The 13524-nt window shown below is 35.3% G+C and overlaps 1 protein-coding gene across 2 annotated transcripts in view; it reads right to left on the bottom strand.

Moving 5' to 3' along the window:
* FAM120C (family with sequence similarity 120 member C) overlaps window positions 1–13524 on the bottom strand; it is a 97705-nt gene that overhangs the window by 27021 nt on the left and 57160 nt on the right. For both annotated transcript variants that reach the window (XM_039851422.1, XM_039851426.1), the window contains exon 10: window positions 7961–8210. In XM_039851422.1, coding sequence (XP_039707356.1) covers window positions 7961–8210 — 250 coding nt within the window. The remainder of the gene's footprint in view (window positions 1–7960; window positions 8211–13524) is intronic.

A 13524-nucleotide genomic window follows, 5' to 3' on the forward strand; every position in this document is an offset into this window, starting at 1 on the left:
TTTTTTTAATTTTCATGAAATCCAATTTGTCTATTTTTTCTCTTGTTACCTGTACCTTTGATGTCATATCCAAGAAATCATTGCCAAATCTAATGTTGCGAAGCTTTTGTCCTATGTTTTCTTCTAAAAGTTGTTTTGTTTCAGGTCTTACGTTTAGGTCTTTAATTCATTTTGAGTTAATTCTTGTATATGGTGTTAGGTAAGACTTCATTCTTTTGCGTGTGGATATCCAGTTGTCCTAGTGCCATTTGCTGAAAAGTGTCCTGTCCCCATCGAATCGTCTTGGGACCCTTGTCAAAAATCATTTAACCATATATGTGAGGATTTATTGATGCGCTATTTTTTTTTTTTTTAATTTTCATGAAATCCAATTTGTCTATTTTTTCTCTTGTTACCTGTACCTTTGATGTCATATCCAAGAAATCATTGCCAAATCTAATGTTGCGAAGCTTTTGTCCTATGTTTTCTTCTAAAAGTTGTTTTGTTTCAGGTCTTACGTTTAGGTCTTTAATTCATTTTGAGTTAATTCTTGTATATGGTGTTAGGTAAGACTTCATTCTTTTGCGTGTGGATATCCAGTTGTCCTAGTGCCATTTGCTGAAAAGTGTCCTGTCCCCATCGAATCGTCTTGGGACCCTTGTCAAAAATCATTTAACCATATATGTGAGGATTTATTTCTGAGATTTCTATTCTATTCCATTGTTTTATATATACGTACTTATGCCAATACTCCACTTTTGATTACTGTAGCTTTGTAGTAAGTTTTGAAATCAGGAAGTGTGAGTCTTCCAGTTTTGTTTTTCTTTTTCAAGACTGTCTTGGTTATTCAGGATCCCTTGAGATTCCATATAAATTTTAGTTTTTCTATTTCTGCCAAAAACATTATTGGGATTTTGATAGAAATTATACTGTATCTGTTGATTGCTTTGAGTAGTACCAACATTTAAACTATATTGTTTTCCAATCCATGAACATAGGATGTGTTTCTATTTACTTATGTCTTCTTTAATTTGTTTAGCAATGTTTTGCAGTTTTCATTATACAAGTGTTTCGTCTCACTGGTGAAATTTATTCCAAAGTATTTTATTCTTTTTGATGCTATTATAAATGAAATTGTTTTTATAATTTCCTTTTCATAGTTTTCATTGTTCGTGTATAGAAAAACAACTGATTTTTGTGTATTCACATTAATCCTGCTATTTTGCTGATTTATTAGTTCTAAAAGCTTTTTTTGTGGAATCTTTAGGGTTTTATACCTAAGATCATATCTTTTATTTCCATGTTGATCTCCTGCATAGTTGTTATATCCATTTTTGAAAGTGAGGTATTTAAATCTCTATTATTGTTGAATTGCCTATTCTCCCTTCATCTCTGTCAGTATTCATTTCATATATTTTGGGGCCCTTTTGCTAAGTGCATATATTTATAATTATTCTATTTCCGAGATGAATTGACCCTTTTATCATTATAAAATGTCGTTCCTTTGTCTCTAGTAACATTTAATTGTCTTAATGTTTATTTTGTTTGGTATTAGTATAGCCGCTCCAGCAATATTATGGTTGCTGTTTGTATATATATGTATATTTTTCCATCCTTTTACTTTCAAACTATTTGTGTCTTTGAATCAGCAAATATTTGGATTTTTTTTTCTTATATAATCTAACAATTTGATTGGCTTTTTAATCTACTCAAATTCTCTATTATTACTGATATGGGAGATTTGCATCTGCCATTTTTTAAATGTCTAATGTGTCATTTGTTACTCTATTCCTTCTTTATTGTCTTCTTTTAAGTGGACATTTTCCAATGTAACATTTTAATTTCTTTAATAATTTTTAAATTATATTTTTAAGTTATTTTCTCTAGAGTTTATACTATACATCTTAACAACATCTACTTCAAATATATACTAACTTCATTCCAGTGAATATCAAACCTTTATTCTTATATAGCTCCATTTCCTCCACGTTTTTGTGGTATTCTTGCTATATATGTTATGTTACATCTATACAAACCCAAGAATATATCATTATAATTATTACCTTATATAACCATTTCTTTTTAAAAAAGCTGAGAGAAGAAAGGTGAGCAAGTATTTATTTATAGTTTTTGTTGTATTAACCTAATTATTTCTGCTTTACTTCTTGTGAATTTACCATCTGGTGTCATTTTTCTTATTCTGCAATGTATCTTTGTTCTCATATACCTTCTTTTTGCTGATATTGTCAAATGTACTTCTACATATTATAGGCTCAATAATATAATTATACACATCATTTGATGTAATTACTTTTTAAATACCTTTTTAAGAGAAAAAAGAAATATGTAATTATTCTGTCTTTTATAGTTACCTACATAATTACCTTTACTGGTGTTTGTTGAAATATAGATTTGAATTACTATCTATTGTCACTTGCTTTTAGCCTATAGAACTTCCTTTAGTATTTCTTATAAGGCAAGTCTGCAAGCAACACATTCTCAGTTTTTATTTATCTTTGAATGTCTTCAATTCACCTTCATTTTTGAAATATAGTTTACTATATATAAGATTGCCAGTTGAGAGTCTTATATTTCAGTACATTGAATTATATTGTTTCCCTACCTTCTGATGAGAATTTAATCTTTGTGGTTCCCTTGTATGTGATGATTCATTTTTTTCTTACAGCATTCAAGAAGCTCTCTTTGGCTTTGATCATTTTGACTATGATATGTCTGGTGTGGTTCTCTTTGTGTTTATCCTACTTGGAATTCATTGAGCTTATTGAATGTATAGATTAATGTTTTTCATCAAATTTGGGAAGTTTTTAATCATTAAAAAATTTTTTTTTCTATTCATTTATCTCCTTCAGGTACTCCCATTACATGTATATTGGTGCATTTAATGGTACATGCATTTCTCTGAGGATCTGTTGAGTTTTCTTTGTCCTTTTACTTCTCTGCTCTTCAGATCACATAATACCTATTAATCTGTCCTCAAATTTACTAATTCTTTCTTCTGCCAGTTCAAGTCTAATGTTGACCCACTCTAGTAAAATTTTCATATTGCTTTGTTGTACTTTTCAACTCCAGGATACCTACTTGGTTCTTTTTAATACTTTCTCTTTGTTGATATTCTATTTGAGGAGACACTGTCATCATGTCTTCCTTTAATTTTTTTATGTAAGGTATTACTTAGTTCTTTGAGTATATTTAAAATAACTGCTTTGACGTCTTTTCTAAGTTTAACATGTAGGTCCCTTCGAAAGCCTACTTTATTTACTGTGTATGGGTCACACTTTCAGGTTTTTTAGAGTACCTTGAAATTTTTGTTAAAAACTGAATATTTTGGATACTGTATTATAACAATACTGGATACTGACCCCATACACTCGCCAGCCCAAGGCTGGTTGACGTTGTTTGGTTGGTTGTTCTTTTGTTTAGTGACTTGGCTGTACTAATTCTGTGAAGTCTATTTCCTATTTAGGGTACAGCTTCCAATGTCTCTACTGAGAGTTTCTCCCCTTGTTATATGTTTTAGATGTCACTTCGGGGTCAGCCTAAGCCACTAACTGGTCAAAAGAGACTCCTTAACTTTACCCATGAATCTAGAGTAGGGACCTTGTCCAATTTCATGTTCATTTTCTGGAAAATTGTTGAGATTTGAATGAACCTTTGCTAGAAATGATAGGGCCTTGGTGTATGCCTCTCTACATTCAACAGGGTTGCACCCTACATCTACAAGCCTGACAGTTTCTCATTATCCTTCCCTCCTCATGTTGGCTATAATACATGTAAAGTTTCTGCCTTCCTCAAAATGTATCAGCCTTTCCTAATAGACTCTGATTTCCCTAGGCCAACTAAGAGCTTTACCAATATAAGTTTTAGTCACAACTTCCCTAGCATTACTTTACTTTCTTTTACCTATAGTTGGTAGAAGCAATTGAGGAGTTTAGACTCCACTACTCAATTAGGCCACAGTTCAATGCTCTACCAGTGTTTATCCGACATTTCTGGGCAGTATAGTATTTAGGATAAGTTATTCTTCTTTTAAAGATGAATTTTTAATTTTCAAGCAGATTTTAGTTTAATCTGTAAAACCGCATTATTCTACCATTTTGTCTTTTAAAAAGCATAGGAACTGGGAGCTGGAGAGACTTGGGTTCAAATTCTTGCACCACCCCTTACTAGCTATGCAATCTTTGAACGTTTATTTCCTCATCTATAAATGGAGATAAACAACACTTACTTTTCAACACTATTGTGACCATTAGTAGTATTGCACACAAAGGGCCAACTTAGCACAGTACCAGGTACATAATATGTAAAACTATAAAACCTGTTCTTGAAGATTTTATGAACATTGATTATTGCCTTGTGCTTTAATAACGATCTTATATAGGTTACTGATATATAGAGGGCAGTTACCCTTACACTAAACAACTCCACATGATGTCTCTTCTTTTGGGGTTCTTAAGTCTTTTTAAAAGTAATCTTTATATCTTTTCCCCAGCTCTTAGGCAATAGGCTATCACTTATCTTTGCTGTCACTTGGGCTGGTTCTAGAAATAGCTCTTATTTCCTGAGTCCCCTTCCTTACAATTTGCTGCTTCTGATCTGTTGTACACTGGGTAATCAGATGATCAAATTGTCATAAATGTGTCTAAATTAAGAATAAACAGGTTGAGCAAGAGGCTAATGCGTTTTCTTCAGGGAAGCATATAGAAGCTCTTGGACTATTACAGCAAAGTCTTTGTGATAGCTATTATAGCTGTTCATAAGCAATTTTTACTTATTTTCATGTTCCTAGATATGTTAAAAAATAATCAAATAAATGTGAAATTGAGCTACTAGTATACTTTTGAGAAAAAAAGATAAACAAAACATGTAATTCCAGAGTTAATATAAGACAATGCAGGGCTGTGGTCAGGAACATATTAGGAGCTTAGAAAAATGAATCCTATCCATTATTCTTATTGGGAGGACTTCTTAAGTCACCACTTTAATCTCAAGGCAGTTAGAAAATTAACATATATTCAGCATCTCCAATGTGGTAAGGCCTCTGAATTTATTACTTCAATCCTCAAATGGCTCTGAGAAGAATTATTATACCCATTTATGATGAGGAAATGGATGTTTTAAAGCGTTAAATTGACTTTTCGAAGCTGCAAAGTACCAGAGCCAGAATTCAAATTAAGGCCTATCCAATTTCAAAGTTCACTATTCTATAACCCTCTGGTGACTTGTAGGGACTGACTTCCTTTTTGCACAAAAACTTACTTCCTGAACATCAGCAAATAAACAATGAGAAAGTATAATAGAAAATAGAATACCACCCATAATCGTTCAATATGTATCAAGTACCTAGGAATTAATTTAAAATGCTAAAGAACTCTATGGAAAAAAAATTAACTCTCCTTAGAGGTAAAGAAAGAGACTTGAATAAAGAGAGAGGTAAACTATGATTTTTGGATGGGAAGACTTAACATTATAAAGATGTCAATTCTTCCCAGATTAATATATAAATTCAATTCACTAAAAAAAATGAGAAGATTTTGGGAAAATTAGACTAATTCTAAATTATATTTGGAAGATTAAAGGTTTATGGAGTTCTGGAATAGCTACGAGTCTGAAACAAGAAAAGCAAAGAGTGGAGATTTGCCCTACCTGATATTAAGGCAAATTATAAGCCTTAGTAATTGAAACAATGTGATCCTGGTGAGAGATCAAATAGGTAATGGAATAAAATAGAATCCAGGAATGGACTCATGTATATATAGGAACTTGATATATATATAAAAGATGGTAATACAAATCAGTGGGGAAAGAAGAGGTCATTTAATAAATGTAGTTGGGGAAACTGGCTTATTATGTGGAGAAAATAAAATTAGATCCTTTTTACAGGATATACAGAATAAATACCCACTATATTAAAGGTCTGATATGGTGGGGGTGGCTCCATAGTGTAGTGGTTAGCACATCAGCTTTACACACAGAAAGTCCTGGGTTCGTACCCCAGGTGGAGCCACGGACCATACCCTGAGTGCGCCAGGACCCCTGAGCGTGCTGGGGGTGCCAGGCCCCGGGTACACACTGCGAGTGGGTGGGAGGAGATGCCCCATCTTCAGAGATCCAGTTCTTAAGGGGAAACAGCAACATCCATAGGTCAGGAGTGGAAGTAGGGGTGGGGGGAATTAAAGAGGGAGGAAAAAAATATCTGATATGGAAGGCAACATTAAAAAACTATACAAAAATGTAGAAAAATATTTTTGTGATCCAGGGATAGGGAAGAATTTATTAAATAAGATCCCCCAAGCATACGTCATAAAGATGCAATTTGATGGGTGTGATGAAATTAAAATTAAATACTTCTTGGTTAGGGGTACAGTGTACTGATATCTACAATATACTTGGAAATGCATCAAAAAAGGATGGATAAATGGATGGCTAGAGATGGATAGTTATATGGGTTAAAGTAAGTATAGTAAAATATGAATTGTAGAATCTAAGTGGTGGGCATATGAATGTTTACCATACTATTCTTTCAGCTTTTCTGTATGTATGAAATAATAAAAAGTGGGTGAATATTTAACACTTTTCCTCAACAAAGATACTGTACATAAAGTTTTTAAAAACTGTGACTGGCTGAAAAAGATATCTGATACACATACAGATATAGAAAAGATATTCGCTATTTATGTATGTATATACACACATATATCTGGCAAAAAAATTCCGTAATCATCAAGAAAGACAAGTAACCTAAAAGAAAATTTGCAAGATAAATAAATAGGCACTTCGGAGAATGAGAAAAAAAATAGCTAATATGTGTAAAATAGGAGCTCAATGTCATCTGTAGTCAAAGAAATGCAAATAACCTTTTTTGCATTGTTCCGAAGTCTATAAATTAGTACAGATAAAACCTAAAGCAATTTGGCAATTTTTGGTGAAAAACATATATGCATATTTTACAGGATACAGGAATTCTACTCTGAGTATACACTTCAGACAAACTAACAAAGGAACACAAAGAGATAGAGATATTTATGAAGATATTCCCTGTAGCATTGTTTGTAATATCCAAGAACTGAAGAGAACTATCTATCGATCGATAAATAAAATACAGTTGACCATTGAACAACAGAGGGATTAGTGGTGCTGACCATCTGCACAGTTGAAAATCCATGTATAACTTCTGACTTCTCCAAAACTTAACTACTAATAGCCTACTGTTGACCAGAAGCCTTACCAATAACATAAACTGTCGATTAACACATATTTTGTATATGTATTATATACTGTATTCTCACAATAAAGCTAGAGAAAAAATGTTATTAAAAAAATCATAAGAACAAGAAGACACATTTATAGTATTTATTGAAAAAACTCAGCATATAAGCGGACCTGCGCAGTCCAAACCTGTTGTTCAAGGTCAAGAGTACTGATATTATTTGATGGAACGTAATCCAGCAGTCATGAGGAATGAACCATATATGAATATGGATAGAAACTGAAAATCACACTGAGGGAAAAAGTGAGAAACAGAATGAGATGTACAGCACAATATCTTTCATATTAAAGAGAAAAAATCTACACATACCAATGATACTATAGACTGCGCATGGACACACGTATGTCTAAGTAAATGTATGGGAGACGGCTTGGAAGGACACACATCAAATACCCAAGAGTCAATAATGATAGATAGAGAGGAGAAGGGAACTGGATCAGGAATAAAGACTAAAGGGGCAAAAACCAATTATAAAACCAAATATAAAAGAGAGGTCATGAATGAACTTATGATGACAGAAATCACAAGCTGGGGAGACTATCAAAGCAATTAATTTGTTTCTGAAGTCTGAGCTAAATATAAAATAAAACCTCCCCACCAAAACACTATAAAAACACTTGATTAAAAGAAATGTCCAAAAAGAAAAAGAGAAATGAACCCCCCTCACCCCACCCCGCCGGTCACATGGCTTACCGGAGTACACAGCACATGAGCAGCAGGTGGGTGGGGACATTAGCTGGATTGAGCATACTGGGTGTGTCTGACTTCATACAGGCCAGGAAGGCCCGCATCCTTCTGTTCTTGTCCTCAACTGCTTTGCCTAGCCAGAGTTTCTTGAGGTTTGGGCAAGTCCATTCCCGAAATGTCAGTGCAGACACCAGCTCAGGGGTTTGAGGAGACTTCCCCTTATAGGCAGACCACTCTTTAAGAATCACTGAAGGAACTGGAAAACAGAAATTAAGGGAAAACAGGCTCTAGAGAACCTCTGAGCATTTCTGTAGCTGGCCACAATGGGCAGGATCTATCACATTTCAACATCTTTTTAATTTTTTTGCTATAATTTTTATTGTTACCAGTAGTAACAGCTTGAGTAGTAAGCATTTATTATATGTTCAATAGATGTTAAATACTTTGCATATAAATGTAAATCCATTTATTGTGTTGAACAATTCTGAGAGATTAGTAGTATCATAAAATGTAGTGTTCATTTTGCAGATGAAGAAATCAAGGTTCACTGTCATACAGTTCTTAATTACTTTGAAACTCATTTCTTAAAGTAGATATACCAGCCTAGGCAAGAAAAGATGTCCGAGAAAGAATTATGTGACTACCTGGCTTATAACGGACTACATAACACCCCAAAAGACAAAAATTTCACAAAATGCTCAAAAAGCTAATGTGTTTTAGATTTATAAAGGTGTAACAGACAAGGAAAACTTGGCTTCTGTCTACTTCTAGTACACCTCAGGCTCCTGAGCTATAGCCTCTTTTAGCAGCTACTCAATTATCCAAGCTAGAAACCTATAAGTCATCCTAGAATCCTAGATTTTTAGAATATCTCCTACAAATCTGGTTATTCCCAAGGTCTTGCTAATTCTACTTCCTTACATCTGTCCTCTTTTCTTCATCGTAAAAAATCTTGTAGAGATTCAGATCTTATCATCTTTGACCTAACAAGAATTTCCAGAATGTTGTCCCTGCCTTAATCCTTTCTGGTCCCCCTCATACTCAAGCTTCACAATCACTAAAGTGCTCTTTTTAAAAAAACTTTTAGTTTAAAATAATTGTAGATTCATAGGGAGTCACAAAGATAGAAGAGAAAGGTCCTGTGTAACCTTTACCAAGATTTCCCCATGGTTACATCTAAAATAATTATAATAAAATATCAAAGATTGGAAATTGATACTGGTATAATTGTATGTATAGTTCTTTTTTGCTTTTTATTTAATATATTTTTATTTTTCAGTTACAGGTGACGTACAATATATTAGTTTAAGGTGTACAACATAGTGATTAGACATTTATATAACTTACAAAGTGATCGCCCCGATAAATCTAGTGCCCATTTGACACCATAGTTATTACAATATTATTGACTATATTCCTTATACTATACTGTACATCTCCATGACTATTTTGTAACTACCAATTTGTACTTCTTAATCCATTCCTCTTTTTCTTCCATTCCCCCAAACCTCCTCACATTTGGCAACCATCGAATTGTTTTCTGTATCTATGTTTGTTTTGTTTGTTCATTTATTTTGTTCTTTAGATTCCACATGGAATTGCAGTCATATGGCATCTTTCTTTCTCTTTCTGACTTATTCCACCCAGCATAATATCTTCTACCTCCATCCACATTGATGCAAATGGCAAGGTTTCGTTCTTTTTCATGGCTGAGTAATATTTTATTTTATATATGTACCTCCTCTTCTTTATCCATTCATCCATTGATGAACACCGCGGTTGCCTCCATTTCTTGGATATAGTAAATCATGCTGCAATGAACATATGGATACACATGTCCCTTTCAAAGTAGTGTTTTGGCTTTCTTTGGATAAATACCCAGAAGTGGGATTATAGGGTCCTTCTTTGTCTCTTGTTATAGCCTTTGTTCTAAAGTCTACTTTAAAAGTCTACTTTGTCTGGTATAAGTATTGCTACTCCAGTTTTTTCTTTCATTTCCATTTTCATGACATATCTTTTTTCATTCCTTTATTTTCAGTCTCTGTGTGTCTTTCGGTCTGAAGTGAGTCACTTGTAGGCAGCATATGTAAGGGTCTTGTTTTCTTATCCATTCAGTCATGCTATCTTTTGGTTGGAGCATTTAATCCACTTACATTTAAAGTAATTGTTGATAGATATGTAGTTATTGCCATTTTATTATTTATTTTTTTTAATCTTTTTTTTTTTTCTTCTTGAAGTTCCTCTACTATTTCTTGTAATACTGGTTTAGTGTTGAAGAACTCCTTTAGCTTTTTCTTGTCTGGGAAATTCTTTATCTGCCCTTCAATTTTAAACAATAGCTTTGCTTTTACATCTTGCTTGAAGGGTCTTGCTTTTTATCACTTGAATATTTCATGCCAATTCCTTCTGGCCTGCAAAGTTTGTGTTGAGAAATCAGCTGACAGTCTTACAGGAGCTTCCTATAGGTAGGTTAACTAACTGCTTTTCTCTTGCTGCTTTTAAAATTCTCTTTGTCTTTAACCTTTGGCATTTCAATTATGATGTGTCTTGGTGAGGGCCTGTTAGGGTTCCTCCTGTTTGGGACTCTCTGCGTTCCCTGGGCATCTATTTCCTTTGTCAGTTTTCTATCATTACTTCTTCAAATAGGTTTTCAATTCCTTGCTCTTTCTTCTCCTTCTGGTATCCCGATGATGCAAATGTTGGTATGCTTGATGTTCTCCCAGAGGTCCCTTAAACTATCCTGTTTTTGGATTCTTTATTTTTACTGTTCTGATTGGTGTTTTCTGCTGCCTTCTTTTCCAGATTGCTGATTCAATCCTCTGCTTCAACTAATCTACTGTTGATTCCCTCTAATATATTATTTATTTGCTATTGCATTCTTCATTTCTGACTGGTTCTTTTATATGATTCTGTCTCCATTTTTGTTTCCTATCTCTTTGTCGAAGTTCTCACTGAAATCAGTGAGAGCACTCTTATAACCATGTTTTGAACTTTGTTATCTGGAAAGTTATTTGTCTCCATTTCATTTAGTTCTTTTCCTGGAGTTTTCTCCTGTTCTTTTATTTGGGACATGTTTCTTTCTCTCTCCATTTTGGCTACCTCCCTGTGTTTGTTTCTAGGTATTAGGTAGGGTTGCTATGTCTCCTGGTCTTAGTAGAGATGGTATGTCCTATGGGGCCCAGTGGTGCGGTCTCCCTGGTCATCTGAGCTGAGTGCTCCAGTTGTATCCCTTCGTGGACTGTGTGTGCCCTCCTGCGGTGGTTGAGCTAGGTTACTATCTGTAAATTAATGGAAGAGATTGACCTTCGGGCTGATTGATTGTGAGAACTGGCCATGACTATAGAGTAAAGGAGATGTTCTACAAGGGCTGACCTGATGGAGGATTTGCTTTAGCAGTGCTCTCGTGCCTGCCTAGTCTGCCCTTTGGGTATGTTGCCCATGGAAGTGCCTGGGTGGTACTCCAGCATGGTCTAAAGCCAGCCACTGGGCCTGCTGGACACTTGGCCTCCTGGAGAGACCACATCTAAAGCCGAGTTCAGACTGTGCCTGCCCAGGGCCAGCTGACATGAGCCACAAAGCAATCTGCAGATGGCTGCCACCCATGCTAAGACTGGAGATGCCTGGGAGTGGCCAAACCTGGAACGGAGGCTGGCTGTCACTAGTGCCAGTCTTTGGCTGCCAAGCAAGAAGTTTGGGGCATGCCAAGGCCAGATGCTGCTTGTTTGCGGTTTGTAAACCTTTGATAGATTTTAGAAAATTTCACAGCTTAAGCCAAGACAGGCCACTTGTGTGGAAAAAAAACACTGGAAGTGGCTTGAGTGGGCCCACGAGTTGGGTGCAGTGGGGCCTCAAGGAGTCAGCAGGGAGGGGCAAACAGTGTTATCTAGGTTGATGGAGACTCAGATATGACACCCCTCTCTATATGCAGGCTAGATGAGGGGAGGTCTCAACAAAGGAACAGTGGCTTCTGCCAGTACTTCTGTCTAGGAGAAAGCTGCTCCTCCTGCATTTGCACTGAAACCAGACAATTCAGTTTCTCCTGGATGTCCCTGGTGCTTTATAGCCACTGCACCAGTGCTGGAGCTCAGAGAAAGTGAGTTAGTCATGACTGTAAGTCCATGCCTAGGCCCTTTAAGAGGAATGCCTGAAATTTCAGCAGCCCTCTGTCTCACTCAACCACAATCTCAGGTGTTTTTCATAGCCAGAAATTATGGGACTTCTCTTCCTCGCACTGTAACCCTAGGTTGGGGAGCTCATTGTGGGGCTGGAACCCCTCACTCCTCAGGGTTGACCTCCACACCTGAGATATCTCTCCTGATTTTTAACCACACATGAGTGTGGGACCAGCTCATTCTATATTTCCACCCCTCCTATCAGTCTTGTTGTGCCCTCTTCTACATGTCCTTAGTTATAGGGCTTCTGTTCAGCTATACTTCAAGAGATTCTCAATGATGGCTGTTCTATAGTTTAGTTGTAATTTTGATGTGGACATAAAAGGAAGCATGCACAGAGTTTTCTTATTCTGTTATTTTGACGAAATTCATTTGTGTATAGTTCTATGTCGTGCAGAGATTTGTGTATCCACCACCACAATCAAGACACAGAACCATTTCATCACCACAAAGATCTCCTTTGTGCTATCCCTTCTATGGTCACGACCAGTGCTGTCCAGCACCATCTCTAATACCAGGCAATCACTAATCTGTTCTCCAGATCTACAATTTTGTCAATTTGATAATGTTATATAAACAGAATCATATAGAATGCAATCTTTTGAGATTGGCATTTTCATTCAGCATAATGCCCTCAAGATCCATCCATGCTCTTACATGAATTAGTTCATTACTTTTTTGCTAAGTAGTTTTCCATAGTATGGGTATACCAGTTTAACCACTCACCTTTTGAAGGATATTTAGGTTGTTTCCAGTTTTGTACTAATATGAATAAAGCTGCTATAAATATTTGTATACAAGTTCCTGAATGAAAACATCTTCATTTCTCTGGGATAAATGCCCAAAAGTGTAAGAACTGGGTTGTATGATAAGTCTATTTTTAGCTTTGAAAAGAGCCACCGAATTATTTTCCAAAGTGGGTGTACCATTTTACATTCTTACCAGCAATTTATGAGTGATCCAGTTTCTCCACATCCAATCTAGTATGTGGTATTATCACCATTTTCATTTTAGACTTCCTGATATGTATGTAGTAAAACCTCACTGTGGTTTTAATTTGCATTTCTCTAATGGCCAATAATGAACATCTTTTCATATCTTTTTCTTGTCATATGCATATCTTCAGTGAAATGTCTGTGCATGTCTTTTGCTGATTTTCTAAGTGGATTGTTTTTATAGTGTTCAGTTTTCAGAGTTCTTTATATATTTTAGATACCAGTCTAGATACGTGGTACTTGTTCATCTATGGATGTCCAATTGATCCAGTACCATTTGTTAAAGATTATTCTCCCTCCAATGAAGTGCTTCTATAGCTTTGCCAAAAATCAGTTGGCTGCACTTGTATGGGGCTATTTCTGGGTTCCCTATTCTACTTCATTGATATATGTGCCTATATCA

Source organism: Pteropus medius, unplaced genomic scaffold, assembly GCF_902729225.1.
Source record: "Pteropus medius unplaced genomic scaffold, Ma_sr-lr_union100, whole genome shotgun sequence".
In the NCBI taxonomy this organism is placed as follows: domain Eukaryota; kingdom Metazoa; phylum Chordata; class Mammalia; order Chiroptera; family Pteropodidae; genus Pteropus; species Pteropus medius.